The following is a 26,879-nucleotide window of genomic DNA, read 5'->3' on the forward strand; positions in this document are numbered from 1 at the left end:
GGGCTAACCCTAACTGCCCTAACAGTTATTACAGTCACAAATGACACCCGCCGGGTGATCAGGGGGTTAAACCTTTATTAGGTAATAAATGGCGAGTGCCCTGAAACTATAAAAAAATAACTAACCAACCAGCGTCACCTGTAACAGTTATATGGTGATCACTGGTGAAAGGGTTAACTAGGGGGCAATCAGGGGGCTTTATGCGGTAGTATATGGGGGTCCCTGGCGCTATAAAAAGTTGCGGCGAACCTAAATACCTACCTGCCTAACTAGCGTCACCTGTGACACTAATACAGCGATCAGAAAAATGATCGCTTATTAGGCTGGGTTCACACTGGAGCGATGCGGGAACGCCACGAATCCGCGGCGGGTTCCCGCATCGCATGCCTCCCGGCGGCAGTTCACACTGCCCTATGTGAACTGCTGGGAGTGTCAGTGAAATGTTAATGACACCCCCAGATCAGTTCGTATATCGCAGTGCGATCTGCAACATCGGATCGCATGGTGTGAACACCCATGCGATCCGATTCTGCTGCGGACCAAAAAAAGGGTCCCGTGCGAATTTACGGCGGGTGCGGCGGGTGCGGCGCGAATTCAGCCATACTATCTGTATGGCTGAACTCGAATCGCACAGAGATCGGATGTGATTTGCACTGCAGTGCGGTGCGAATCACATTCGTTCTCATAAACCGCTGCAATGTGAACCCAGCCTTAGTGACACTGGCGACGGGGGGTGATCACGGGGTTAAACCTTTATTGGGGGGGTTAGGGGGGCACATTAGAACTAAAGGGGGCTAACCCTAACTGCCCTAACAGTTATTACAGTCACAAATGACACCAATGCAAAAAAAATAAAAAATAATGCAATTGGTGTCATTGTGACTGGGGGGGGCAGGGGTAATTGGGGGGGTAAAGGGGGGTGTGAGTGTGCCTGGCATGTTCTACTGTACGTGTGGTGTGTTGGTGCAACTCACCGATCCTCTCTCCTCGGTGCCGGAACGAAAAATACCGACACGGAGGAGAGATTACATCACTTCCTCTCCTGTGTTTACATTACAGGAGAGGAAGTGATGTCACGGAGCATTTCTATTCGTCGGGAGCGATCGCGAGGGGGTGGCCATGAATGAATGGCCGCCCCCTCATCCCGGATCGCTCCCGAACGAATACCGACCATCGCAGGCACCGGGGGGGGGGGCCCGATCGGGCCCCCCACCCGCGGGAAGGCAGGGACTTATATTTACGCCCATATGCCTGCCCGTGCCATTCTGCCGACGTGTCGTGCGGCGGTCGGCAAGTGGTTAAAGTAATTTATTAATCAGCTCCGGGGGTCTTCTTCTGTCTTTGGGGTTCTTCTTCCGACTTCTCTGCTCTGTTCGACCTCTTCTCCCGAAGAACCGGAGAGATCGGGAGAAGATGCCAGAGAGTGGGAGAAGAGGCCGGACACCGGGAGAAGAGGCCACTTCTGTTTCCAATTCTCTGTACATAGCAAACCTGACTCCTGCACTATGTATGTTACCCTCCCCAGACACCTGCACCATGTACAGTATCTCACAAAAGTGAGTACACCCCTCACATTTTTGTAAATATTTTATTATATCTTTTCATGTGACAACACTGAAGAAAGAAACAAGATATTTGGGGGAACACCCTAAAAAAATGTATAAAGATGGTTCTAGAAAACGTTGAGGTGTTTATAAAAAGCCTTGCTGGAGGTAAATTTTAGTTTTGCATGTGTGCGCTGTAATATTTTTGTTCTGTTGTATGGTCTTATGGCAGCACCATCTTTATGCATATGTTTAGGGTGTGCCCCCCAAATATCTTGTTTGTCTATTGTATGGATTCTGACCAAATCCTTTTGGGTGGAGCACCCCACTCCCTCAGTAAGTACCTCTCATTAGTGACTACCTGTGTCATGATGGGACCTCATGTTCTCCCATATAGAGGAGCATAGCTCCCATGGTTCTGAGAAGCAGGATCTCCCAATCTATGGATAGTGTAGGACCTACTAATAATGGGGTACTCTGGGGGCGTGGCCGACGAGTGGAGTGGATGGACGCTTGAGAGAGAAGCTCCGCCGCACACTGAGCGAATAAGGCGAATTACAGCGACATCAGCCCTTGTTTTCAGCCGCAATTCTTCCCAGCACCTGCGGGCAACCTTCCTGATGCCATCTAGGAAGAGGAAAGGGCTCACAAAACCGGGCAAAATGCTGGATTTCTTCACCCAGCAGCGCCAGTTCCATGTCCAAGATGGCGGCCGCGCACGAGGCCAGCAGTCGCAGCGGGAGTGGACGGTCCGGCACACAGACCATGGCGACCCGCAGGCAGCGGTACCAGCCTCGCACTCTGTCTCCACCTCTGCATCTACCAGCCCAGCAAAAAGTAAATAAAGAACGGAGGCATACATGACTGACACAGAGGAGGTGAGTGCTTTTAATTCCTCCATGGATGACACAAGAGAGTTACAGGACTCTATTACTGAGTTTCCCACATTAAATCAGCCTGTATTGGACACCACTTTAAAGGACATGCTAGTATCCTAACGGTCAACCTTGCATGCAGATATAATGGCTATTACTCAGCAATTTAAATCAGAAGTGCATGCAGTCACTAGCAGAGTGTCCCATGTTGAAACAAAAATGGGGGAATTTGCCCAAACATTTAATGAACTTGTGGATGCCCACAACGACAGGGAAGAGGACATGGTGGCCATCAAAGCGAAATTAGCGGACCTTGAGGACCGGTCAAGGCGTAACAACGTCAGAATCCGTGGGATACCAGAGTCAATTCAACCGCAGGAGCTGAGAGAATTTTTTATTAACTTAATGAAAGTTGCACTCCCAGACACCTCTATGGAGGAGTTGGTGGTCGATCGCATTCATAGATTGTCTAGACCTAAGAGTATTCCGGCGCACTTGCCCAGGGATACGATAGTCAGGATCCATTTCTACCATGTCAAAGAGAGGTTCGTCCGAGCAACAAGGAGAAGGGAGGAACTACCTACTGAATTTAAAGAATTATCCTTTTTAGCCGACCTTTCGGCCTACACTATGCAGCAGCGTAGACAAAACCCCTGAATAACCACGAATCCCATACAGGTGGCTGTACCCGGCTAAGCTGCTCATCACGTACGAAGGGAAGTCGCATGTTGTGACCAAAGTCGCAGAGGGTATCCGCCTTTTAGAAGAATGGCAACTTCTTCTACCACCAAACACAGGTCCGACCAGGATGGGATCACCTCTCTCCATGCGTACAAACTCGGATGCTGAAACAAGTTGAGTGCATCTCATGATGATAGTACTAAATTCGCCTTCATGCTCAGGAACAGGACCAACTGGTTTACGTTTCGTTTGTTTTCTGTTGACTGGTTTTGAAGCGTGTTCTTTTTTTTTTCACTTACTGTTGATTTTACATATACCCGCCTTTACCCCCCAGGATCTAGCGGTATATCACCAGCACAGATTCCCCAGGGAATCGCTACCTTTTTATTTCCTGTCGTGCGGCGGTCGGCAAGTGGTTAAAGTAATTTATTAATCAGCTCCGGGGGTCTTCTTCTGTCTTTGGGGTTCTTCTTCCGACTTCTCTGCTCTGTTCGACCTCTTCTCCCGAAGAACCGGAGAGATCGGGAGAAGATGCCAGAGAGTGGGAGAAGAGGCCGGACACCGGGAGAAGAGGCCACTTCTGTTTCCAATTCTCTGTACATAGCAAACCTGACTCCTGCACTATGTATGTTACCCTCCCCAGACACCTGCACCATGTACAGTATCTCACAAAAGTGAGTACACCCCTCACATTTTTGTAAATATTTTATTATATCTTTTCATGTGACAACACTGAAGAAAGAAACAAGATATTTGGGGGAACACCCTAAAAAAATGTATAAAGATGGTTCTAGAAAACGTTGAGGTGTTTATAAAAAGCCTTGCTGGAGGTAAATTTTAGTTTTGCATGTGTGCGCTGTAATATTTTTGTTCTGTTGTATGGTCTTATGGCAGCACCATCTTTATGCATATGTTTAGGGTGTGCCCCCCAAATATCTTGTTTGTCTATTGTATGGATTCTGACCAAATCCTTTTGGGTGGAGCACCCCACTCCCTCAGTAAGTACCTCTCATTAGTGACTACCTGTGTCATGATGGGACCTCATGTTCTCCCATATAGAGGAGCATAGCTCCCATGGTTCTGAGAAGCAGGATCTCCCAATCTATGGATAGTGTAGGACCTACTAATAATGGGGTACTCTGGGGGCGTGGCCGACGAGTGGAGTGGATGGACGCTTGAGAGAGAAGCTCCGCCGCACACTGAGCGAATAAGGCGAATTACAGCGACATCAGCCCTTGTTTTCAGCCGCAATTCTTCCCAGCACCTGCGGGCAACCTTCCTGATGCCATCTAGGAAGAGGAAAGGGCTCACAAAACCGGGCAAAATGCTGGATTTCTTCACCCAGCAGCGCCAGTTCCATGTCCAAGATGGCGGCCGCGCACGAGGCCAGCAGTCGCAGCGGGAGTGGACGGTCCGGCACACAGACCATGGCGACCCGCAGGCAGCGGTACCAGCCTCGCACTCTGTCTCCACCTCTGCATCTACCAGCCCAGCAAAAAGTAAATAAAGAACGGAGGCATACATGACTGACACAGAGGAGGTGAGTGCTTTTAATTCCTCCATGGATGACACAAGAGAGTTACAGGACTCTATTACTGAGTTTCCCACATTAAATCAGCCTGTATTGGACACCACTTTAAAGGACATGCTAGTATCCTAACGGTCAACCTTGCATGCAGATATAATGGCTATTACTCAGCAATTTAAATCAGAAGTGCATGCAGTCACTAGCAGAGTGTCCCATGTTGAAACAAAAATGGGGGAATTTGCCCAAACATTTAATGAACTTGTGGATGCCCACAACGACAGGGAAGAGGACATGGTGGCCATCAAAGCGAAATTAGCGGACCTTGAGGACCGGTCAAGGCGTAACAACGTCAGAATCCGTGGGATACCAGAGTCAATTCAACCGCAGGAGCTGAGAGAATTTTTTATTAACTTAATGAAAGTTGCACTCCCAGACACCTCTATGGAGGAGTTGGTGGTCGATCGCATTCATAGATTGTCTAGACCTAAGAGTATTCCGGCGCACTTGCCCAGGGATACGATAGTCAGGATCCATTTCTACCATGTCAAAGAGAGGTTCGTCCGAGCAACAAGGAGAAGGGAGGAACTACCTACTGAATTTAAAGAATTATCCTTTTTAGCCGACCTTTCGGCCTACACTATGCAGCAGCGTAGACAAAACCCCTGAATAACCACGAATCCCATACAGGTGGCTGTACCCGGCTAAGCTGCTCATCACGTACGAAGGGAAGTCGCATGTTGTGACCAAAGTCGCAGAGGGTATCCGCCTTTTAGAAGAATGGCAACTTCTTCTACCACCAAACACAGGTCCGACCAGGATGGGATCACCTCTCTCCATGCGTACAAACTCGGATGCTGAAACAAGTTGAGTGCATCTCATGATGATAGTACTAAATTCGCCTTCATGCTCAGGAACAGGACCAACTGGTTTACGTTTCGTTTGTTTTCTGTTGACTGGTTTTGAAGCGTGTTCTTTTTTTTTTCACTTACTGTTGATTTTACATATACCCGCCTTTACCCCCCAGGATCTAGCGGTATATCACCAGCACAGATTCCCCAGGGAATCGCTACCTTTTTATTTCCTTTTCTGCCTTTGCTGTATTCGTCTATCCAGCTCCTATTCTATCATAGAACCCTACTGCGGTTCGCCCCTATATAATCCATCGAGGGAACAGATTTGATCTCATCCGCTTATTACTACTGATCTAATTGAAGAGCTATTGACTGCCCCTATCCTTAGGAGTGCTCCATCTGACCTCATAAGTATTGGAACCTGGGACCTGCACCACTCACTATGGCTTTTACAATCTCGTCGCTCAATGTTAAAGGGCTCAATAGCCCATATAAACGTCAAATGGCGTGGAAGGAGGCAGCTAGACTGCACAGTGACATAGTTTGTTTTCAGGAGTCCCACTTCATGGTGGGGAATCACCCTTCATTTACTAACCGCAAATTTCCACAGGTGTTCTTGGCTAACGGTCCCAAGAAGAAGGCTGAAGTGGTCATTGCAGTTAGGAACACCATCCCTTTTTGCCTTATAGACTCTCACCTGGACCAATCGGGCCAGTACATTATTCTTGTCTGTGAGATTGCCCAGGTGACATTCACCCTAGTAAATGTTTATCTCCCAAACTCCAACCAGCATGGCTTCTTGCAGAAAATTTTGAAAAAAGTCTCAACCATGAAAAGGGGACATGTTCTATTATGTGGGGACTTTAATGCTGTTATGCATAGTGATTTAGATATCTCTAACCCGCGAAACCGCAAGTCCCGTAGACCAAATTTATCTAAACTTTTTTTCGTCTGTGGACCTTTTTGACGTTTGGCGGTGTCAGCACGCGTCAGAAAGGGACTACACCTTTTTCTCAAATGTACACCATTCATACTCCCGTATTGATAGGTTCCATGTTGACAAATTTTTGCTACAGAAGATTGTTAAATCTGAGATTCATGCCATAACAATGTCAGACCATGCGCCCATTTCAGTTAGGGTGGGGGAGCAAGGCGCTGTCACGAGAGCAAACAGGTGGCGAAATGAGTTGTCCGTCATTTCCCATCCTGAGAATACAAAATACTTAAAGACAGCTTTGTCAGAATTTCTTCAGATAAATGCTTCGTCTGTGTCGGATCCCTTCACCCTTTGGAATACGCACAAGGTGTATATGAGGAGCTTATTAATCCAGTTAAGCGCCAAGGTTAAGAGGCAACGGACTGAACGACTCAACGGTTTATTAGAGAAGATAGAGAAACTGGAGTCCATAAACAAACAAAATACTACACAAAAAATTAGGGAGGCTCTGTTTGCTACTCGACAAGAATTGCGTACATTGCTGGTCTCCCAGCAGGAGAACCGCCTTTGTTTCCTTAAAGCTCATAGCTATAGATACAGCAACAAGGCGGGGAAACTGCTGGCGGACCAGCTTCGGGAAAGGATAGCACAACAAAAAGTCGGTTGCATGGTTAACCCTATTACGAAGCGTAAAGTGCACAACCCTAAAGAGATTGCGGACGCTTTCAGCGACTATTATGAGTCTCTTTATAATCTTAAGGATGACCCAGACACGTTCCAACCATCCGAACACTCGATTTCCGATTTTTTGAGTTTGCTTAATTTACCCAAAATATCTCAAGATGATCTGGAGGTGTTAAACTCACCTTGCACGATCCGAGAAATTCAAAAAATTATTAGCAGTATGCCCCATAATAAAGCGCCGGGTCCGGACGGCTATTCGTCAGAGTATTATCAATTGTTCCAAGCTGAACTATCACCATATATGAAACAGATTTTTGGAGCCGCGATGTCCAGTGCCTCTTTTCCGAGTGAGATGCTAACTGCATCAATCATTACTTTACCAAAAGCAGGTAAGGACCCCACACTTCCACAGAGTTACAGGCCGATATCTTTATTGAATGTCGATATTAAAATATATGCAAAAATGATTGCCAGTAGGCTGGCGGGATTGCTACCGGGGCTTGTTAATCATGATCAAGTGGGCTTTGTTTTAGGCCGGCAGGCCAATGATGCAACCAGGAGACTGATAAATCTAATTTACTCGGCTGAAAAGTCGGGAAGGCCTTCTCTGCTCCTTTCCTTGGACGCAGAGAAGGCCTTCGATAGAATTCATTGGGGTTATTTGACCAAGGTTCTCCAAAAATTTGGGTTGGCAGGACAAATACATCAGGCCATACTAGCGCTATATTCTTCCCCATCTGCCTATGTGTATACTGAGGGTATGTTTTCCAAACAATTCCATATAACAAACGGCACCAGACAAGGCTGCCCGCTATCTCCCATTATTTTTGCACTAGTAATGAAGCCCTTTGCCAAAACCATTAGACAACAGTTGGATGTGCAGGGCATCCATTCCCAAACAACGCAGCATAAACTTTCACTATTTGCGGATGATGTCATTTTGACACTCTCCGATCCCCTTAGATCCGTCATAGCAGCGCATAATAGTATTGTGAAATTTGGGAAGGCTTCATATTACAAAATTTATGAAAATAAGTCCTGTATTCTAGGAATCGGCATAGATGTTCGCCTAAAAGCACAAATTCAGGGAGCTCTCCCATACCCGTGGGCTTCAAATTCCATAAAGTACCTGGGCACTAACTTAACTCCCTCAACTACCCAGTTATTTCAGGCTAACTTCCCCCCTTTATTAGAATTACTTCAATCTGACATAAATAGACTTAAGAAACATCATATTTCGTGGCACGGACATTTAGCGGCTTATAAAATGCTTCTACTCCCCAAACTGACATATATGTTCAGGGCTCTTCCAATCCCCATACCTGACCACTTTTTTAAGGCTTTACAGAGACAAATGTTAGCATTTATCTGGGAGGGGAAGAGAGCTAGATTTTCTGCCACTCTACAGGGTAAGAAGAAGCATGTGGGGGGTTTGGGTGTACCTACACTACGGGACTACGCCACTGCTGCAGTCCTGGATCAGCTTCAGGGATGGTTTTCCACCCTGGAGCCGAAGCCTTGGTGTCAATTGGAACAGGCAGGGATACATTCTGGGTCGCTCCGCTCCCTCTTAATTGCATATAACTTTGAGCAATTCCACTTTAGTAATGACCATCCCACTGTGCAGGCTTCTCTACGAGCCTGGAAGAACCTAATTACTTCGTACCATACAACAAACACATTCACCTTGGTTCCTATCCCCATGGAATCTCTTCTTTGGTTGATTCCGAACATATCCCTGGCCGTGTGGCGTAGAGGTGGGATTTCCACTGTTCAGGACCTTGTAGAGGGCAACCACATCATGCTCTTCCAGGTACTTCAAAACAAATTCAATATACCCCAGACTGAATTCTTGACATATTGCCAAATTCTATCTTGGTTCCGGGAAAAGAAAATGTCAGGCACTCAGTTTATTACGGAAGTGTGGGATTTCCTGAACTCGCCCAAACCTAAACCTAAGGGAATTTCATTAATGTATGACTTACTCAACGCAAAGTCCTCTTTTTATCGGTTCGGACACTTGGAGAAATGGGAAACAGATATAGGTCAGAAATTTTCTGAACAACAATGGTTGCAGGCATTTAGAATTAATGCCAGTTTCTCGAGATGTTCGAACTATGAGGAACTGGCTGTGAAAATAATGGCAAGATGGCATCTCACTCCTTACATAATAGCTAAATTTTCGGGCGAAAGGTCTAGCGAGTGTTGGAGGGGATGTGGCCAGGTGGGAACGCTACTTCATATGTGGTGGAGGTGTCCGCACTTGCGGAGCTTCTGGAACGAGGTATTTAAACTGATTGCCCACGTTACGGGTGTCCTGATCAAGCCCTCCCCAGAAAAGACTTTGCTAAGTGTTGGTATGTCAGAATGTCCAGTACCCATGAGAACAATAGCTATGCACATTGTTTTCGCAGCCAGGACCTTGATAGTATATAAGTGGAAATCAAGGGATATTCCTAACATCTCGGAATTGATTATGAAAGTGAATGTTATCTCAGAATATGAGAAAATTCTAGCATTTAGAGATGGATCTAGAAAGAAATATTTGAATAATTGGTCTGTATGGAATGCATCCTCAGGGAAAATGAATATGTAAAGTACACTTATGTGATGGGTCATCTATATTTCATTTCTGCACCCTCGACTCCATTATTTCAAATCTTACACTTCACACTCTCTTCTTTCTTTATTCTTCCTATCCTTTCCTTTTCTCTTTAGTTTCTTTTACCTCACTTCTTTTTACTAATCTTCAATCAAGAAGGTTCATTATTGTTCTATACATGTTCAGACTAGGATGCGGTATGTTATATGCGGCATAATCTTTACAATTAGTGATATGTCTAAACTAATGGAGACTTTTGAAATGTGTAATACGTATGTATTGTGTTTACTAGGTATTCAGTTTATATAATGTCCTTTTGTATGATATATTTTTACGCATTATAGCCTGGCTTGGGCTTGTACTTGTTCACTTTCTTGTTCGTATAATCTCAATAAAAATCATTTGAAATAATAATGGGGTACTCTGTAGCAGTAAGTGGGCTTACGCACCATATAGCAATATGGTGTGACCAAATCCCCATATTTTTTGATAATGTTTTTTGAAAATGTCTAGGTGTTTTTAAAAAGCCTTGCTGGAGGTAAAATTTTTCTTCTGTAACACTGAAAAAATGACACTTTGCTACAATGTAATGTAGTGAGTGTACAGCTATGGGTACCAGAGTTAACCCCGTCCTTACTCCACTCCCATTCCCAGGAATTCTGATTTTCAAACGTTCCTTGGCATGGCAACCATCTGTAGCTGATCAGTCAGAAATTGCCTTGAAAAAGGTGGGTTCCGATTTACCAAAATTCTGCTGATCATACTGTCCTCCTTGTTCTTCTATGCAAATCCATGGGAGTCCTTTGAGCGATTATATTTATATATATATATATATATATATATATATATATATATATATAATTATAATGTGTGTGTGTGTGTGTGTGTATATATATATGTATGTATGTATATGTATATATGTGTGTGTGTATATATATATATATATATATATATATATATATATATATATAAAAATTGTAAGCTAAAATGTATTATTACAATGTAAAACCCACAACTTTGTTTTTGTTTAGTCTCGGATATAGTGGTAAAGGTGGGTTAGAAACCCTGTTTTTATTGCTGATTCATTCTTTCTATATTACCTGATGACCATTGTCACTAGGAATGAAAGTAACGCAATATCCAAATGTTTGCATTGCTACCAGAAAAGGAATAGAGAAGAAACCTTTCAATACTTGTTTAAAGTGGTTGTAAACCCTTACAACGCACTTTGACCTACAGGTAAGCCTAGATTAAGACTTACCTGTAGGTCCAAGAAATATCTCCTAAACCTACACGGTTTAGGAGATATTTGCCGAAAGACAGGCACCGCTGTCGCACCGTGCGCATGCGCGGGAGTGACGTCATCGCGGCTTCGCCAAATGACAGCAGCGGAGCAACGAGACCCACCGAGAAGATGGATGCGCCGGACTACAGGGGACAGCGGTGACTTCGCTGGCTCCTGTGTCAGGTAAGTGACACATAATGGACTACTATGCGATGCATAATACATAGTAGTCCATTATGCTTTACCTTTGCAGGGAATAAAAGAGGAAGTAAACCTATCAGGGTTTACTTCCTCTTTAAATAACAACTATCTGAAAATGGATTTCCCTTTCTTTAGACTGTGTTTTTCCTTTTTTTTTTGTTCATTTCGTGTTGTATCTACAGGGCATTAAAATAATATATAATATAATATATAATAAGTATTTTACCCAGATGGCAAAAACAGGGGTCTTAACCATTCCCTGCTTTAACCAAGATAAAAACAACTATCCAAGAAGTTTATTGAGAAAATGTAAAAAAAATTATACTTGTAACACTTGTCTGTAGATACTCAACTGATTAGCAGAGCTAACCATACACAAATACTCCACACAGGGGATAATCCACTTGATGAGTTTCCGAAAGAGCAACCATCATGCAAACCAAAACAACCAGGAATAAGATGTCACAAGTTGTTGCATCCTGCAAAACAAAGCACACTACAATCTGAGGACTATTCGACCAGAGAAGCTTCCTGTACCGAACACACATGCCATACAAGAAAGCAAATGCCGTCAAATGAAATTGTTAAAATAATTTCCCAAAAAATTAGAAGTCACCATACAGGACTGGGAGCTGCAAAACTGAGACAGTGCATTCTAGAACAACATAAGATTGATTTGGAACTTTATAGCCAAAATCTAGGATATACAGACATGCTGAGCATGTTGATAGAGATACCAGTCATTAGATTTCGAAATACCTCAGAAAAAAACATAATAATTGAATCAAATCTATTTGAGGATCAGGACTTGCCTTCAGCAAAAGTAGAACTTTGTAATGCTGGTCCTTCCTCCACTTCAAGCTTAGCATCATCAGCTAAACATTCAGCACAACCTGATGTTTCCAGCAAAAAGAAAAATGGGCCACATGATCCCGGTTCTAAGACAGGTAAGAAATGAAAATGCTGGAAAAAAGAATAATTCTCACTGATCAGCTCATATCAAATATTGGAGGTATTCAATATATAAAGGCAGACAGCAATGATAGCAACCAATCTTATTTTTAGGAGGCACTAATGGACACTGATAGGAGGCGCTAATTGGCACTCATAGGAGGCATTGATGGGCTTTGATCTGAGGTGCTAATGGGCACTGATAAGAGGCATTGATGGGCACTGATATGCTGCACTGATGAGCACTGATAGGAGGCATTGACGGGAACAGATAGGAGGCACTAATGGGCACTGCTAGGCTGCATTGATGGGCACTGATAGGAGGCACTAATGGGCACTGATAGGAGGCACTAATGGCCACTGTTATGAGACACCAATGTGTACTGATAGGATGCACTGATGGACACTGATGGGAGGCACTAATGGGTACTGATAGGCTGCACTAATATGCATTAATAGGAGGCACCAATGGGCACTGATAGGCTGCATTGATGAGCACTGATAAGAGGCACTAATGTGCACTGATAGGCTGCACTAATGAGCACTGATAGGTGGTATTGATGGGCACTGATAGGTGGCACTGGAGGGCATTGAGCACTGATATGTGGCGCTGATAGATACTGATAGGTGACATTGATGTGCACTGATAGGTGGCACGTATAGGTGCTGATGGGCAGCATTGGTGAGCACTGATAGGCAGCATAGACGAGCACTGATAGGTAACACTTGTAGGCAGAATTGATGGGCACTGATATGCAGCACTGATAGGTGGCATTGATGAGCACTGATAGGCAGCATTGATGGGCACTAGTAGATGGCATTGAAGAGCACTGATAGGTGACACAGCTGATTAGGGCACTGATTATCAGTGTAAACAATTTCTTGACATTCTTGACAGTTAACTGCAGTCCTTTCCTCACACAGACACAGCATGGGAAGAAAGGGTTGCAGATAACCGGCAAGTCTGGTCACATGTGATCAGCTGATCACATGGTAAAGAGCCACTATGATTGTGCTGAATGCATGTCCCAAGGGGCACACTGGAGGCAGGGTTCTGGAGGATGTCCATGGACACCCTCCCAAAATTGGAAGCCTGAGCTCGGATGGGGGTGTGGGCTATGGGGCCCCTCATGGTTTCTTGCACCGAAGATCTGAAGGTTCTAGTTACGCTTCTGATTCAGACCCCCCTCACTTTTTTCAATTTTTTTATGATGCAGCCTGATACTACAGTTGTTAAAACCCTTCTTTTTTTTATTTATCTACGCTCTGTACCCCATAATGACAAAGTGAAAACAGAATTCTCAAAATGTATAGAATTTAGAATTTATTAAAAAGAAAAACACCTGAAATATCACATGTACTTAAATATTCAACCCTTTACTCAGTACTTTGTTGAAGCAACTTTGGCAGCAATTACAGCCTCCAGTCTTTTTGAGTATGATGCGAAAAGCTTTGCAAGCTTTGTGGGGGATGTTATGCCATTCTTCTTTGCAAATCCTCTCAAGATCAAGTCAAGTTGGATGGGGACCAGGGACAGACTGACCATTCGGGCACTTTGGCACCACCATAGAGGCTTCACCACTGCACTGCTACCTGTTGCAGAGCACCATTCATACTTTATCAAACTGTAGATCAGTGACATGTGATCTTCCTCCCTGCACACACAGAACCCTTAACCTGTGGATAGGATGGAGACAGTGTGGAGAGCCCCATGCATGGTAAGCCCTGCCCCTTCTCTGCTGCTCAGCTACCGGGCTCCCAGACCTGCTCTGAAGCCCTGATCTCCCATTGATTCTGTTGTGTCCCCTGCTTGGACTATCCAGAGATGATCTAGTTTATGGATGGAGTATGTCCAATTGCATAAAAGAATATTGGACCCCTGTACAGTGCACACACTGCTGTGAAAGGGGCTATGGAGGCGGCATATTTAACACAGCAGCTCTAGATCCTGGCTGCCTGAGCCCCCCCTCACTCGCCCTCCCTTTCTGTCAACCGCCTCTCTTTTTTACCCCACTATCTCTCAACCCCCCTCAAGCACCCCCTCTCTCTAAACCTCCTCTCACCCCGTCTCTTCCCCCCTCTCTCTATCTCATCCCCCTCGCATCCTCCACTTATCCCCCTCAATCTCTCTCACCCCATTCTCTCTTTCTTATCCCCCTTTCACACCCTCTCTCCCCCCTCTATCTCTCACCCCCTTTCTCATTCTCACCCCTCTCTATCTCTCACTCTTCCATTTTTTTTCACCCCCTCTCTCTCACCTCTCCTCTCTCTGCCCCTCTCTCTCTCACCCCTCCTCTCTCCTACTCTGTCTCTCACCCTCCCCCTCTCTTCCCTCTCTCTCTCTCACACACCTTTCCCCCTCTCTCTCACCCCTCCCTGTCTCTTTCCCTGCACACACAGAACCCTTAACCTGTGGATAGGATGGAGACAGTGTGGAGAGCCCCATGCATGGTAAGCCCTGCCCCTTCTCTGCTGCTCAGCTACCGGGCTCCCAGACCTGCTCTGCAGCCCTGATCTCCCATTGATTCTGTTGTGTCCCCTGCTTGGACTATCCAGAGATGATCTAGTTTATGGATGGAGTATGTCCAATTGCATAAAAGAATATTGGACCCCCGTACAGTGCACACACTGCTGTGAAAGGGGCTATGGAGGCGGCATATTTAACACAGCAGCTCTAGATCCTGGCTGCCTGAGCCCCCCCTCACTCGCCCTCCCTTTCTGTCAACCGCCTCTCTTTTTTACCCCACTATCTCTCAACCCCCCTCAAGCACCCCCTCTCTCTAAACCTCCTCTCACCCCGTCTCTTCCCCCCTCTCTCTATCTCATCCCCCTCGCATCCTCCACTTATCCCCCTCAATCTCTCTCACCCCATTCTCTCTTTCTTATCCCCCTTTCACACCCTCTCTCCCCCCTCTATCTCTCACCCCCTTTCTCATTCTCACCCCTCTCTATCTCTCACTCTTCCATTTTTTTTCACCCCCTCTCTCTCACCTCTCCTCTCTCTGCCCCTCTCTCTCTCACCCCTCCTCTCTCCTACTCTGTCTCTCACCCTCCCCCTCTCTTCCCTCTCTCTCTCTCACACACCTTTCCCCCTCTCTCTCACCCCTCCCTGTCTCTTTCCCACTCTCTCTCTCTCTCTCTCTCTCTCTCTCTCTCTCAACCCATTTCTCATTCTGACCCCCTCTCTGTCTCGCCCTCCCTCTCTCTCACCCCCCTCTCTCTTACCCCCCTCTTTCTCTCACCCCCCCTCTCCCTGTCTTTCTCTCACCCCCTCTCTCATTCTCACCCCTCTCTCCAACCCCTCTTTCTCACCCCTCCCTATCTCTCCCCTGCTTTCTCTCACCCCCTTTCTCATTCTCACCCACCCCCTCTCTCTGTTCTGTCAGTTTCACAAGGCAATTAACCCCTCAATCATGAATCATCTTTGCTGTATTAAACAACCAGCAGGTGCTACCTACAGCCCCCCAAAACCATAACCAATATTTGTCACCGCGTGCTGCGCATGCCGCACTTCTTTCTCTAGCATTAGTCTCAGTCTGCTAATTAAAGAGAGTGGTTAATTGTTTACAGGTGTATATACATTTTTAAGAAAAATACAACTTCTCCTGCGCTCTGGTGTCCCGGTCTTCAAAGTGTGATACCAACAGTTTAAGATGGTAGTGTCAAAAGGTCTTGCAGCCCTCCTTAGAATATTGGGTATTCAAATACTGGAAAACCAAAACAAGAAAGGAAGGCGCACTGACCTAGTGCATTACCATAAAAAAGCTTTATTCAGAACAGAACAAATAGCAAAATGACTACTCACTAACGAATATTGATACAAGGCATGATTAATACAAATGGATCCATCGCACCAAACATCGACACATCCAGATCTGATGTCAGGTATATTGATTGATGAATACCCCAACGTAAATGGCTATAAACGGCTGACGCGTTTCGGGGGAGAGCCCCTTTCTTCAGAGCCAAAACAAGCAATGGTTCCTCGCTGGAGGCTCGCTTTATATATATGTGTGGAGGTTTCTGAAAACATGTGGCCTGAAGGTCATAGAGCTCCACCAAAAAAAAAAAAAAAAAAACAGACAGCACACATCTCGCTTATTGTAATTCTTATTTCATTGCAGTATTTTTTTTTTTTTAACCTTTGTCTCAGTCTGTTTTGTTCTATTTTATTTTACATCTGTAAAACAGGTTTTTTTTGCTAGAAAATTACTTAGAACCCCCAAACATTATATATTGCATTTTTTCTAACACCCTAGAGAATAAAATGGCGGTCATTGCAATACTTTTTTCACACAATATTTGCGCAGCGGTCTTACAAGCGCACTTTTTTGGGGGAAAAATTCACTTTTTATGAATAAAAAAAATAAGCAGCAGGAAAATTAGCCCATTTTTTTATATTGTGAAAGATAATGTTAAGCCGAGTAAATTGATACCCAACATGTCATGTTTCAAAATTGCGCCCACTCGTAGAATGCGTCAAACTTTTACCCTCAAAAATCTCCATAAGCGACATTTAAAAAATTATACAGGTTGCATGTGTTACGTTACAGAGGATGTCTAGGGCTAGAATTATTTTTCTCGCTCTACCGATCGTGGAGATACCTCACATGTGTGGTGTGACTACCGTTTTCATATGCAGGCGCTACTCACTTATGCGTTTGCTTCTGCGCGCAAGCTTGTCGGGATGGGGTGTTTTAAAAAAATATTTTTTTACTTATTTATTTTACTTGATTTTATTTATTTCTACACTTTTTTTAAAAAAAAATTATCACTTTTATTCCTATTACACGGAATGTAAACATCCCTTGTAATAGAAAAAAAACATGACAGGTCCTCAGATCTCATATTTGGACTTAAGTGCAATGAAAAAACAAAAAAAAAAGTAATTTGAAAAAATGACATTGAAAAAAATTTACCTTTAAGAGGTATGGGCGGAAGTGACGTTTTAACGTCGCTTCTGCCCTCCTATGGTATAGAGATGAGTGTGGGCCAGCTTAGCCTCACTCATATCCATACTCAGCAGAGGAAAGGACCCAATCGCCTCTGCCGCTACCGACGGCTCCGGTAAGCGACGGAGGGCGTGGGAGAGCAGAGGGAGGGGGGATGGCACCTCTCCCGCCGCCGATAACGGTGATCTTGCGGCGAACCCGCCACAGAGACCACCATTATCGTAAACAGGAACGCCTCCTGTAAAGAGGGATATCTTGGTTGTGGCAGCAGCTGTTGCTGTTACCGAGATATCCCTCTTCAAAGTACCAACGTATATGTACATGAGGCGCTCCTTAAAGGGTAAAACTGTACAAACCTATTACAAGACAATTTTATGGTACAGTTCATAGAGGCCACACTAGGAATGATGCTCTGTTGGACTTGATCATTTCAAAACATACAGAGCTTATTACTAATGTATATATAAAATAAAATCTGGGTAGCAGTGACCATAAACTCTAAGAGAGCAAAGGGCTGCTCTCCAAGACTTAGACTGTGAGGTAATGGTGGCATCATTGAACACAGAACAGCAATGGGAAATCTTCAAAGCGACTGTGAACTCACTACAAAGTATATTCCCATGGGCAATAAGTTAAAGGGCTAAAAATAAAACCTATGTGGTTCACATCCAAAGTTAAAAATGCTATAATAATAAGAAAAGAGCTTTTTAAAAATATAAAAACAAAGGAACACTATTATCGTGTAAATGTTACAAGGAATATAACAGAATATGTTAAAAATAAATTAAGGACACAAAAATTCAAAACGAACGACAGATTGCAAAAGATAGTAGGACAAATTCCCAAAAATTCTTCAAATATATTAATATTAAAAAGGTCAGGTCTGAGCATGTAGACCCTTTACAAAATAATCTAAATTGGGTGACTGGGGACAAGAAGAAGGAAAATTTATGAAATACTTTCTTCAATAAAGGGACAAAAGGAGCATGGGGAGCTCATGTCCATAATAAGGACAGTATTGACACAGGCCTTAAGGGAACCACTATGGCTCAAAATTGATATGGTCCATAAATATTTAGACAGAATAAAGGTGAATAAAGCACCAGGACCAATAACATTCACCCACAGATCCTAAAAGAATTGAGCTCTGTCATTTCAAAGCCATTATTTCTAACTTTTAGTGACTCTTTAATGACTGGAATAGTACCACTTGATTGGCGTAGGGCCAATGTGGTGCCGATATTTAAAAAGGGATCAAAGTCTTTACCATGTGGTGCCGATATTTGGTGCCGATATTTAAAAAGGGATCAAAGTCTTTACCAAGTAACTATGGACCTGTTTGTTTAAAGGGGTTGTAAACCCTCAAGTTTTTTCACCTTAATGCATCGTATGCATTAAGGTGAAAAACACCTGGTAGACCCTACCAGACCCCTGATATCTCCCCCTTGAGACAGAGAAAGAGACGAGGATAGCGATTTCCCAGTCATTTTCTCTGCAGCCTCAGCTGCACTGAAAATGAATGGAGAGAAGACAGCGGCTCCTCTCCATTCATAAACTGAGACATCGTAATCACAGGAGGTTACAATGTTTCAGTTATGTGAATGGACAGAATCAGTGATCACTGACTCTGTTCATACAGAAAAGGAAGAAGGAGGACATGGAGAGGGACAGCAGAATGGAGGGGGACACGGAGGAAAACTGGAGGGGGACAGCAGCAGAACGGAGAGAGGCAGCAGCAGAATGGAGGGAGACAGCAGCAGAACAGAGGGGGACAGCAGCAGAATGGAGGGGGACAGCAGCAGAAAGGAAGGGGACAGCAGCAGAACGGAAGGGGACAGCAGCAGAATGGAAGGGGACAGCAGCAGAACGGAGGGGGACAGCAGCAGAACGGAGGGGGACAGCAGCAGAACAGAGGGGGACAGCAGCAGAACGGAGAGGGACAGCAGCAGAATGGAGGGTGGACATGGAGGAAGAATGAAGGGGGACAGCAGAACGGAGGGGGGCACAGAGGAAGAACAGAGGGGGACAGCAGAACAGAGGGGGACACGGAGGAAGAACGGAGGGGGACAGCAGAACAGAGGGGGCATGGAGGATGCAGTGACAGTCAGCGGTGATCGTGTGTGGGAGAGTTACAAGCACCGATCACCACTGTATAGATTTCACTAAAGCAGCTGAAAGACACGGGGGGAAGCTTGTAACTCCCTCACGCACCGATCATTGCTGACTGTACAGGTATCGGGTGAAGCATCGGGAGCACTTGCCTGAGTACAAGTACTTGGGTAAATGATACTAGTATCGGTATCGGGACAACCCTATTTTTAACATATGTATATATATAATATTGGGTCTGGGATAAAAAGCACCATTTCAGTGTTTGCAGATGACACCAAGCCAGTGGTGTACCAACGGTGGGGCGATCCGCCCCACGTGGGTTGTCAGCAGGGCTGGCGTTCTGCCAAAAACTGTCCCCCATCGGATAGTGTCTGCCTCGTACTGCACAGGCGCAGCGCTTGGGCAGTAAGGAGGACAAGAAGACTCCGAAAGTCTCCGAAGATGAACGGCGCCTGCGCACTTGCTAGTACCTTCTGCCTTCAAGTCCCACCATGCAATTGGACATATATAGCACTTAATAAGAGACCCACTGGCGTTCTCGCTTCGGGCACGGCCTCAATTCGCTCGGCAATTTTATATTCTAACTCTATGTCTACTTGGATGGTGGGGCTTAAACCTGGACTCAGTGCGCAGGAGCCGTTCATCTTCAGAGACCTTTGGACTCTCCTTGTCCTCCATGTCCTCCGCGCAGTACAGGGCAGACACTATCTGACAGGGGATAGTATTCGACACAACACTGGCGCAACCATTCCCCCTTGATTGGCAGCCCTTCACTTGCCAATGAATGAACGCTAAATCCTGCTAGAGCAGTGACCTTCCTGGGAGGGGCACGCTAATGTGGCAGCACCCCCCTGCACAGCTTCTGCGTGGTGTTTGCTGTCCCACGTGATGTCAGCTCAGCTTTTTATGGCAGCCATCATCAGTGCCATGCCGTTGAAACCCGCCCCCTCCTACGCCTCCTCTGCTCTGATGTCTTCTGTGGACACATGCAGGAGCCGGGGAGGAGACGAGACGCTGCTGTGCATGTGCGGCTCATCTGAGGTCTATCATTAACACACAAACACTATATGACACTTGGGCGGGGGAGCTAATATAAATTAACACCTGCAGTGATTTGGGTGTGGGTGTACTGCATGTGCTAGGGGGTGTTTTAGGAAAATCTGCCCCCCCCCCCAAAACACAAGCCTTACCTTGTCCCAAAGTGCCCCTTAGCACATGCAGTACCAACGCCCCCCCACCCCTGATTCAAAGAGATGCTGGTTGCTACACAGGGGACAATCATGGCATCTGGGTCCCTGGGCACCCCGCTAGACATGCAGGCCAATCGCCTCAGGTGTTTACTAGTGCACCCCTGCCAGGCAAGTAAGTGGAGCCAGATGGCAGAACTTTTTCCAGCACTGGGCTCCAGGACTCAGGGCCGGTTCACGCGATGAATCACACAGGATCATGCTGTGCGTTCCTGTGCGATTCACATGTTTTCCAGGTGTAGTACAATTTCAACCCATTCATTTGAATGGTCTGAAATCATGCTGGACCACACCAAGAGTTAGAAGATGCACAGGAACTGGATTGAATGGTACTACTGTAACATACGATCCAATGCAGGTAAAAGCATTACATTTGGGACCTGCGTTTATGGTGTCATTAAGTTAACACTGACACCCACTGCAGATCAGTGATCACAACTGGAGTGCATTTCGAATGCACATGGAACACAGGGATGCAGAAGTGTAGGGGGGCTGTGTAATTTAAAGGGGTCCAGAGGTATGGGGGTTGTGTAATGTAAAGGGGCCAAGAGGTATGGGGACTGTGTAGAGAAAACTTTCAGAAAACAGGAACATTATTTTTTGGGGGGAGGGTGACACCATGTTTTACTGTACCAGGTGACACCAACCCTACTGATGCCACTGGCAGTAGCACATAAGTGTGCTGCTGCCAGTTACACATATTCCTGTCTGTCAACAGTTGCCCAATGACAATCCTCGGGTCAGTCAGCACCATTTTTGCAGAGGAGGAGGAGGGACCTGGCCGCAGTGCACAGAGGCCCAACACGTGACGTGACTTGACGCTGACGTCAGCACATCGTTATGCAGTGCACAGCCTGCCTGCCTGGGGGGTGCCAGATATAGGATCCTCCGAGTGCCAAATGCACTAGGTACGCCCCTGCACAAAGCTATGAAGTGGAATAACGCCCTTACAGGATGTCTTCAACTTGCAAGCCGACATCAATGCACTGTTTAATTGGGCAACTATGTGACAGATGAGGTTTAATGTTGATAAAATTATGCACTTGGGGGCTAAGAATATGCATGCATCATACATACTAGGGGGAGAAAAGCTGGGGGAGTCAATGGTGGAGAAGGATCTGGGTTTTTTGTAGATCATAAGCTTAATAATAGCATTGTCAATAGAATGTCAAGCTGCAGTTTCCAAAGCGAGCAAAATCATTTTTTGTATTAAGGGAGATATGGACTGCAGAGAGATATAATTTTGCCCCTGTACAAATCATAATGTAGCACTGACTACCGAAGGAGCAGCTGGTTTGATTTGGGCCTGCACTCTAGTAACAACACCCCACTAACTTGGCTCAGTCCCCTTGACACAGCTGTGGTGCAATACAATACAATACAATATAATATATCACAATATACCTGTATTGTCCTCTCAGGATCCACTGGCTCCACCTGCTGGGAGAAAAAAATACTCCACACAGCGAGGTATTTAACCAAAGTATATTTTACTATATATATTTGTAAATAGGTGATTACAGAAATTGCACTGTCATCCAACAAAGATTGACAGGACAATGAACTTTGATAAAATAGTTGCAAACAATATATATATATATATATATATATATATATATATATATATATATATATATATATATATTATAGTATATATAGGAGCTACCCTGCTTTTATAGCTATGCGTGAGATCTTACTTAAAGTACTCAGTCTATATCTTCGGATCTTCGCTAGCAAGGGTGACTCCATATAAATTTGTAATCCAAGGTTAATTAAGGATGATCCTAGTCTTGCTTCCACAAATATAATACAGTGCTTGAAGTGTGATAGTAAGTAGGCCTTATGCCTGCCTAGCATCAGTTGCTATACTCCTCCGTGGGACTAAGTATCCCAGCAAGGCCTGTATATAAGTCTGATTAGGTGCAATGGTTTAGAAAACAGTGGGTAGCAACACGCTCATCAACTGGATCGGAAACTTGGTATGGTAACTTTGGTCCGGTAGTTTCAGCTTGCTTCTGCGTCAGCCGGCTCCGTCACTCCGTCCCGTTCCGACAGGTGGACCTGGTCTTCCGATGCTCAAATGAATGTCTCTGGATCCTCTCAATCCGATCTCTGAGTTGCTGGCACTTCAGCTCACTCATGCAACCGAGCAGGTTTGCGCTCCGCACAGGCAATAAGTCTCTTCCTCTGGGAGGACTCTGCACAAATCCTCACAGGCAGACCATGCGTTCCCAAGAGACCTAAAATGGCCGTTCAGGGTCCTTTTATCTCTTACCCAACATGCAATACAAGAGAGGGTGTTCATGGGTAGGTCACTCAGCATCCTGGATAAAGGGGTCAACTCTCCAATGTAAATAACAGTCACTTCCTGTAAATAGTTCAATGCTTGAAAACCAAATGTCATTTAAGTTCATTTTCAGTATTTGGCCGCTAGATGGAGCCAAACACTAAGCTATAGAACCGTCCATAAACTTTCATTATAATTAATGCGAATACACATCAGAAGACAAGGGTATCAGCACTACAATTAGAACTAATCTGGAATATGCAGTTCAGTTTTGGGCACCAGTTCATAAAAAAGATATCGGGGGAACTGGAGAAAGTGCAGAGAAGAGCAACCAAACTGATAAGCGGCATGGAGGAGCTCAGCTATGAGGAAAGATTAGAGGAACTGAATTTATTCTCTCTGGAGAAGAGGAAATTAAAGTGGTTGTTAAGACACTTTGGTGCCTCCTTTCGTCGTATGTGGTTAATATTGTAAGGAGCCCCTGTTTCTGTGCATTTTAAAAATAATGCAGCTATATACCTGATTTCAGAGTACCCCTCAGCACTCACATGACCGGCTACCTCTCCCCTCTCTGGATGTGAGAGCTGCAGCAGGAGGGGCCGAGAATCCCCCGCTGATGTTGAGAGGAGAGGATTAGAGAGGCCACCAGTCACATGAGAGCCGAGCGGAGCTCTGAAATCAGGTTTATAGTAACATTATTTTTATAATGCACAGACACAGGGGCTCCTTACATTATTAAACACAAAGGATTGTATGAGAAATTAAATGTTATTTCAGCAGCATGAGTGGAGGGGTGGGCACTGTCACTAGCTGAAAGGCAGGGCAGGGAGGGGGGAGAGGAGGACAGAGGAGAGACAGGAGAGCTGTGGATGAAAGAGGCACATGAACTGACCACTATGTCAGGGCTCAGCAGCCATGAAAAGCCATGTCTGTATAACATGCTTTAAAAGCACAGGATCATTTTTTTTGGGGTAACAGATGCTTTAATGGGGGGTTATGATCAACATGTACAAATACATAAGTGGTTCACATAGTGAACTTGGCGTTGAGTTATTCACTTTAAGGTAATCACAGAGGACAAGGTGGCCCTCTTTACACCTGGAGGAAAAGAGATTTAATCTCCAAATACACTTAGAGCTGTGAAAATGTAGCATAGACTTCCTCAAGAGCTGGTTCTGGCCAACTCAGTAGGTTGTTTTAAAAAAGGCCTGGACTAATGTCCTGGAGTAAATGTGCATACCAGTAACATTACTGGATACGATCATTTATAGGTTTAGAAGTTTATCCAGGGAATAACCGATTGCCTCTTGAGGATCGGGAAGGAATTCATTCCCTTGCTGGAGCAAATTGATCATGCCTTGCTGGGGTTTTTTCGTCGTCCTCTGGATCAACTGTAGGTATAGGATTGTATATATGTATATATATATATATATATACAGTATATATATATATTATAAGGATGCACCGAAACATTTCAGGCGAAAATGGCCTTTTCGGCAATTTGACGAAAGAAAAAAACGTCCAATAATGGAGCCAGAAATGGGGCGGGGCTCCGTCCCCCACCCGTGGTGCCGCCTATCAGGGGGACTTCCTATAGCATAAAAGAGAGGAGAGCCGCCGCTACCGCCTGTTTGATTAGAGCGCCGGGAACATCACAGCATCCATTTCAATAGCTGTGTGTTCCTCTCTGCACGCGGTCACATACAGCCCCTCCCCCTTGTCTGGGGAACTTTGATAGACAGATCACCTGTCCCAAGATTGGGGTGAGATTTTTGGTTTTCAAGATGAGATTAATTCGATAAAAGGTGCAAGGAAGTGTGTTTTAGGTACCGGTGGTCTGTAGCACAGTAATATGTGAAAGGTGTCCTGGGTGTTGTTTGACATTGAAGTGTGATTGTTTCCATGAATGGCAGTGAGCTCTGTAAAGTTGGTTTTGTGAATGTGAGGTGAGATTTGTAGATCACTGCTAGGCCGCTTCTTCTTTGTCCGACTCTGTGCTCAGTTAGGATGCGGTAGTTCTCAGGCACTAACTCTGCTAAAATGGTGTTACAGTCAGATGTAGACATGTGCAATTAGTTTAGTTCCAAATTAGTTTTTCAACGAATTTAGACAAATTAGTGTATTTCGAATTTAAAAATTTGCGAAATTACAAATTTCTGAAATTTCCGAAATTCTGAATTTCCGAAATTCTGAATTTCCGAAATTCCGAATTTCCAAATTTCTAATTTTCAGAATTTCGGATTTCCGAATTTCCGAATTTCCGATTTTTGGATTTCTGAATTTCTGAATTTCCGAATTTTTCGAATTTCGCATTTTCGGAAATCCAAATTTTCAGATTTTCAGAATTCGGGAATTCAAAGATTTGAAAGTCTAAAAAATTTGAAAATCTGAAAAAAAGAAAGAAAATCTGTTTAATGAATAACTACCTATTAAATTAACGAGTATGAATTTATCCGAAGTTACTAATTATCTGAAATAACAAATGGCGCATCTAAACAAATGGAGGGGAACAAATTAGTAATAAATAATTAATAATCATTAATAATAAAAAGGTTTTATTATTATTAGATTGTTATATTCCATTTGTTTAGATGTGGCATTCATTATTTCTGATAATTCGTAACTTCGGATAAATTCATACTCGTTACGTTCACTAACAGACAAATTTGAAAGGGAATTCCAATACCTATAATTTAATAGTTAGTTATTATTTAGAATTAAACAGATTTTCTTTCTTTTTTTTTCTGATTTTCGAATTTCCTAAAATTCAGAATTCTGAAAATCCGAAATTCGGAAATCCAAAATTTGGAAATTCAGAAATTCGGATTTTCAGAATTCCAAATTTTCTGAAATTGGAAAATCGGAAAAAAAGAAAGAGAAAATCTGTTTAATTCTAAATAATAACTAACTATTAAATTATAGGTATTGGAATTCCCTTTCAAATTTGTCTGTTAGTGAATGTAACGAGTATGAATTTATCCGAAGTTACCAATTATCTGAAATGAAAATGCCACATCTAAACAAATGGAACGTAACAATCTAATAATATTATATAATAAAACCTTTTTATTATTATTAATTATTTATTATTAATTTGTTCCCTTCCAAATTTGGAAATTTGGAAACCGGAAAAATTCGGAAATTTGGAAAATCGGAAATTCGGAAATCCGAAAAATCAAAATGTGAAAATTCCCGAAATTTCCGAATGTCCAAATTTTCGATTTTCCAAATTTCCGAATTTTCGATTTTCCAAATTTCCGAATTTTCAATTTTCCAAATTTCCGAATTTTCGATTTTCCAAATTTCCGAATTTTCGATTTTCCAAATTTTCAAATTTACGAATTTTCTGAAAAAAATCAAACAAACGAATGAAATGAAAACGAAAATGAACAAATTTTTTGTCAGTGCACATGTCTAGTCAGGTGTTAGCCAGCTTTCTGTGATGAAGAGACAGTCTGTGTTGAGTGATAAAATCATGAATTTCGTGTTTGTGCTTGACTGCTGATCTAGTGTTGATCAGGGCACGATAGGTGTTGATAGTTGTTGTCCTGGATGTGATGTATTCCTGTTTTGGATGGTTGGTTTCAAATTTGTTCTTAAAAGTTGTTCTTTTTGTAGTATTGTTTTGGGTGGTAGTTGGTAATGTTGTAGTGGTATTCCTTAGGCTGCAGAGGCTGTCAAATGAATAATTGTTGGTGCACCTGATGGGAGAGTGCTCTGGGGTGCGTGTTATGAAGTGATTGGCTTGAGGTGCCATGGCGCCACTCGGGCTATATCCTGGAGCAGAGTCGGTATGGCGGTGATCTGTTGTGTGGTGGTGGAAGGGGTAGCGGCAGCGGATGCTGCAGGCTGGGGCAACCCAGTCAGGAGACGATGTCCATTGAAAAGCTAAAACGTTAGAGTAAAAAAAATTTGGACAAAAGTTTAAAAGTTTAAAAGTCTTAAAGTTAGTAGAATTCTATGTCCTTTTTTCTGTCCAGGGTGTAGCAAGATGGCCACCGACACTTTCTATGTCCTTTTGGCTGGTCCGGGTATAGCAAGATAGCCGCCATCAGCCCAGAAGAATGTAAGATGGCAAACAGCCAGATTTATCCAGCAATCACTCAGGCAGACTCAAAATACAGAGCAGGACCCGAGCAGGG

The 26,879-nt window shown here is 44.1% G+C and overlaps 1 protein-coding gene across 2 annotated transcripts in view; it reads left to right on the forward strand.

Moving 5' to 3' along the window:
• Nucleotides 1-26,879, forward strand: part of LOC143934097 (uncharacterized) — a 77,730-nt gene that overhangs the window by 28,353 nt on the left and 22,498 nt on the right. Inside the window, exon 4 of one of the 2 annotated variants that reach the window (XM_077457410.1) lies at nucleotides 11,581-12,135. The exons of the other annotated variant lie outside the window; for it this stretch is intronic. Coding sequence (XP_077313536.1) covers nucleotides 11,581-12,135 — 555 coding nt within the window. The remainder of the gene's footprint in view (nucleotides 1-11,580; nucleotides 12,136-26,879) is intronic. 2 annotated transcript variants of the gene reach the window in all.

This window comes from Lithobates pipiens, unplaced genomic scaffold, assembly GCF_037356315.1.
Source record: "Lithobates pipiens isolate NorthernLeopardFrog02 unplaced genomic scaffold, aLitPip1_a1.2 Scaffold_27, whole genome shotgun sequence".
Taxonomy (NCBI): domain Eukaryota; kingdom Metazoa; phylum Chordata; class Amphibia; order Anura; family Ranidae; genus Lithobates; species Lithobates pipiens.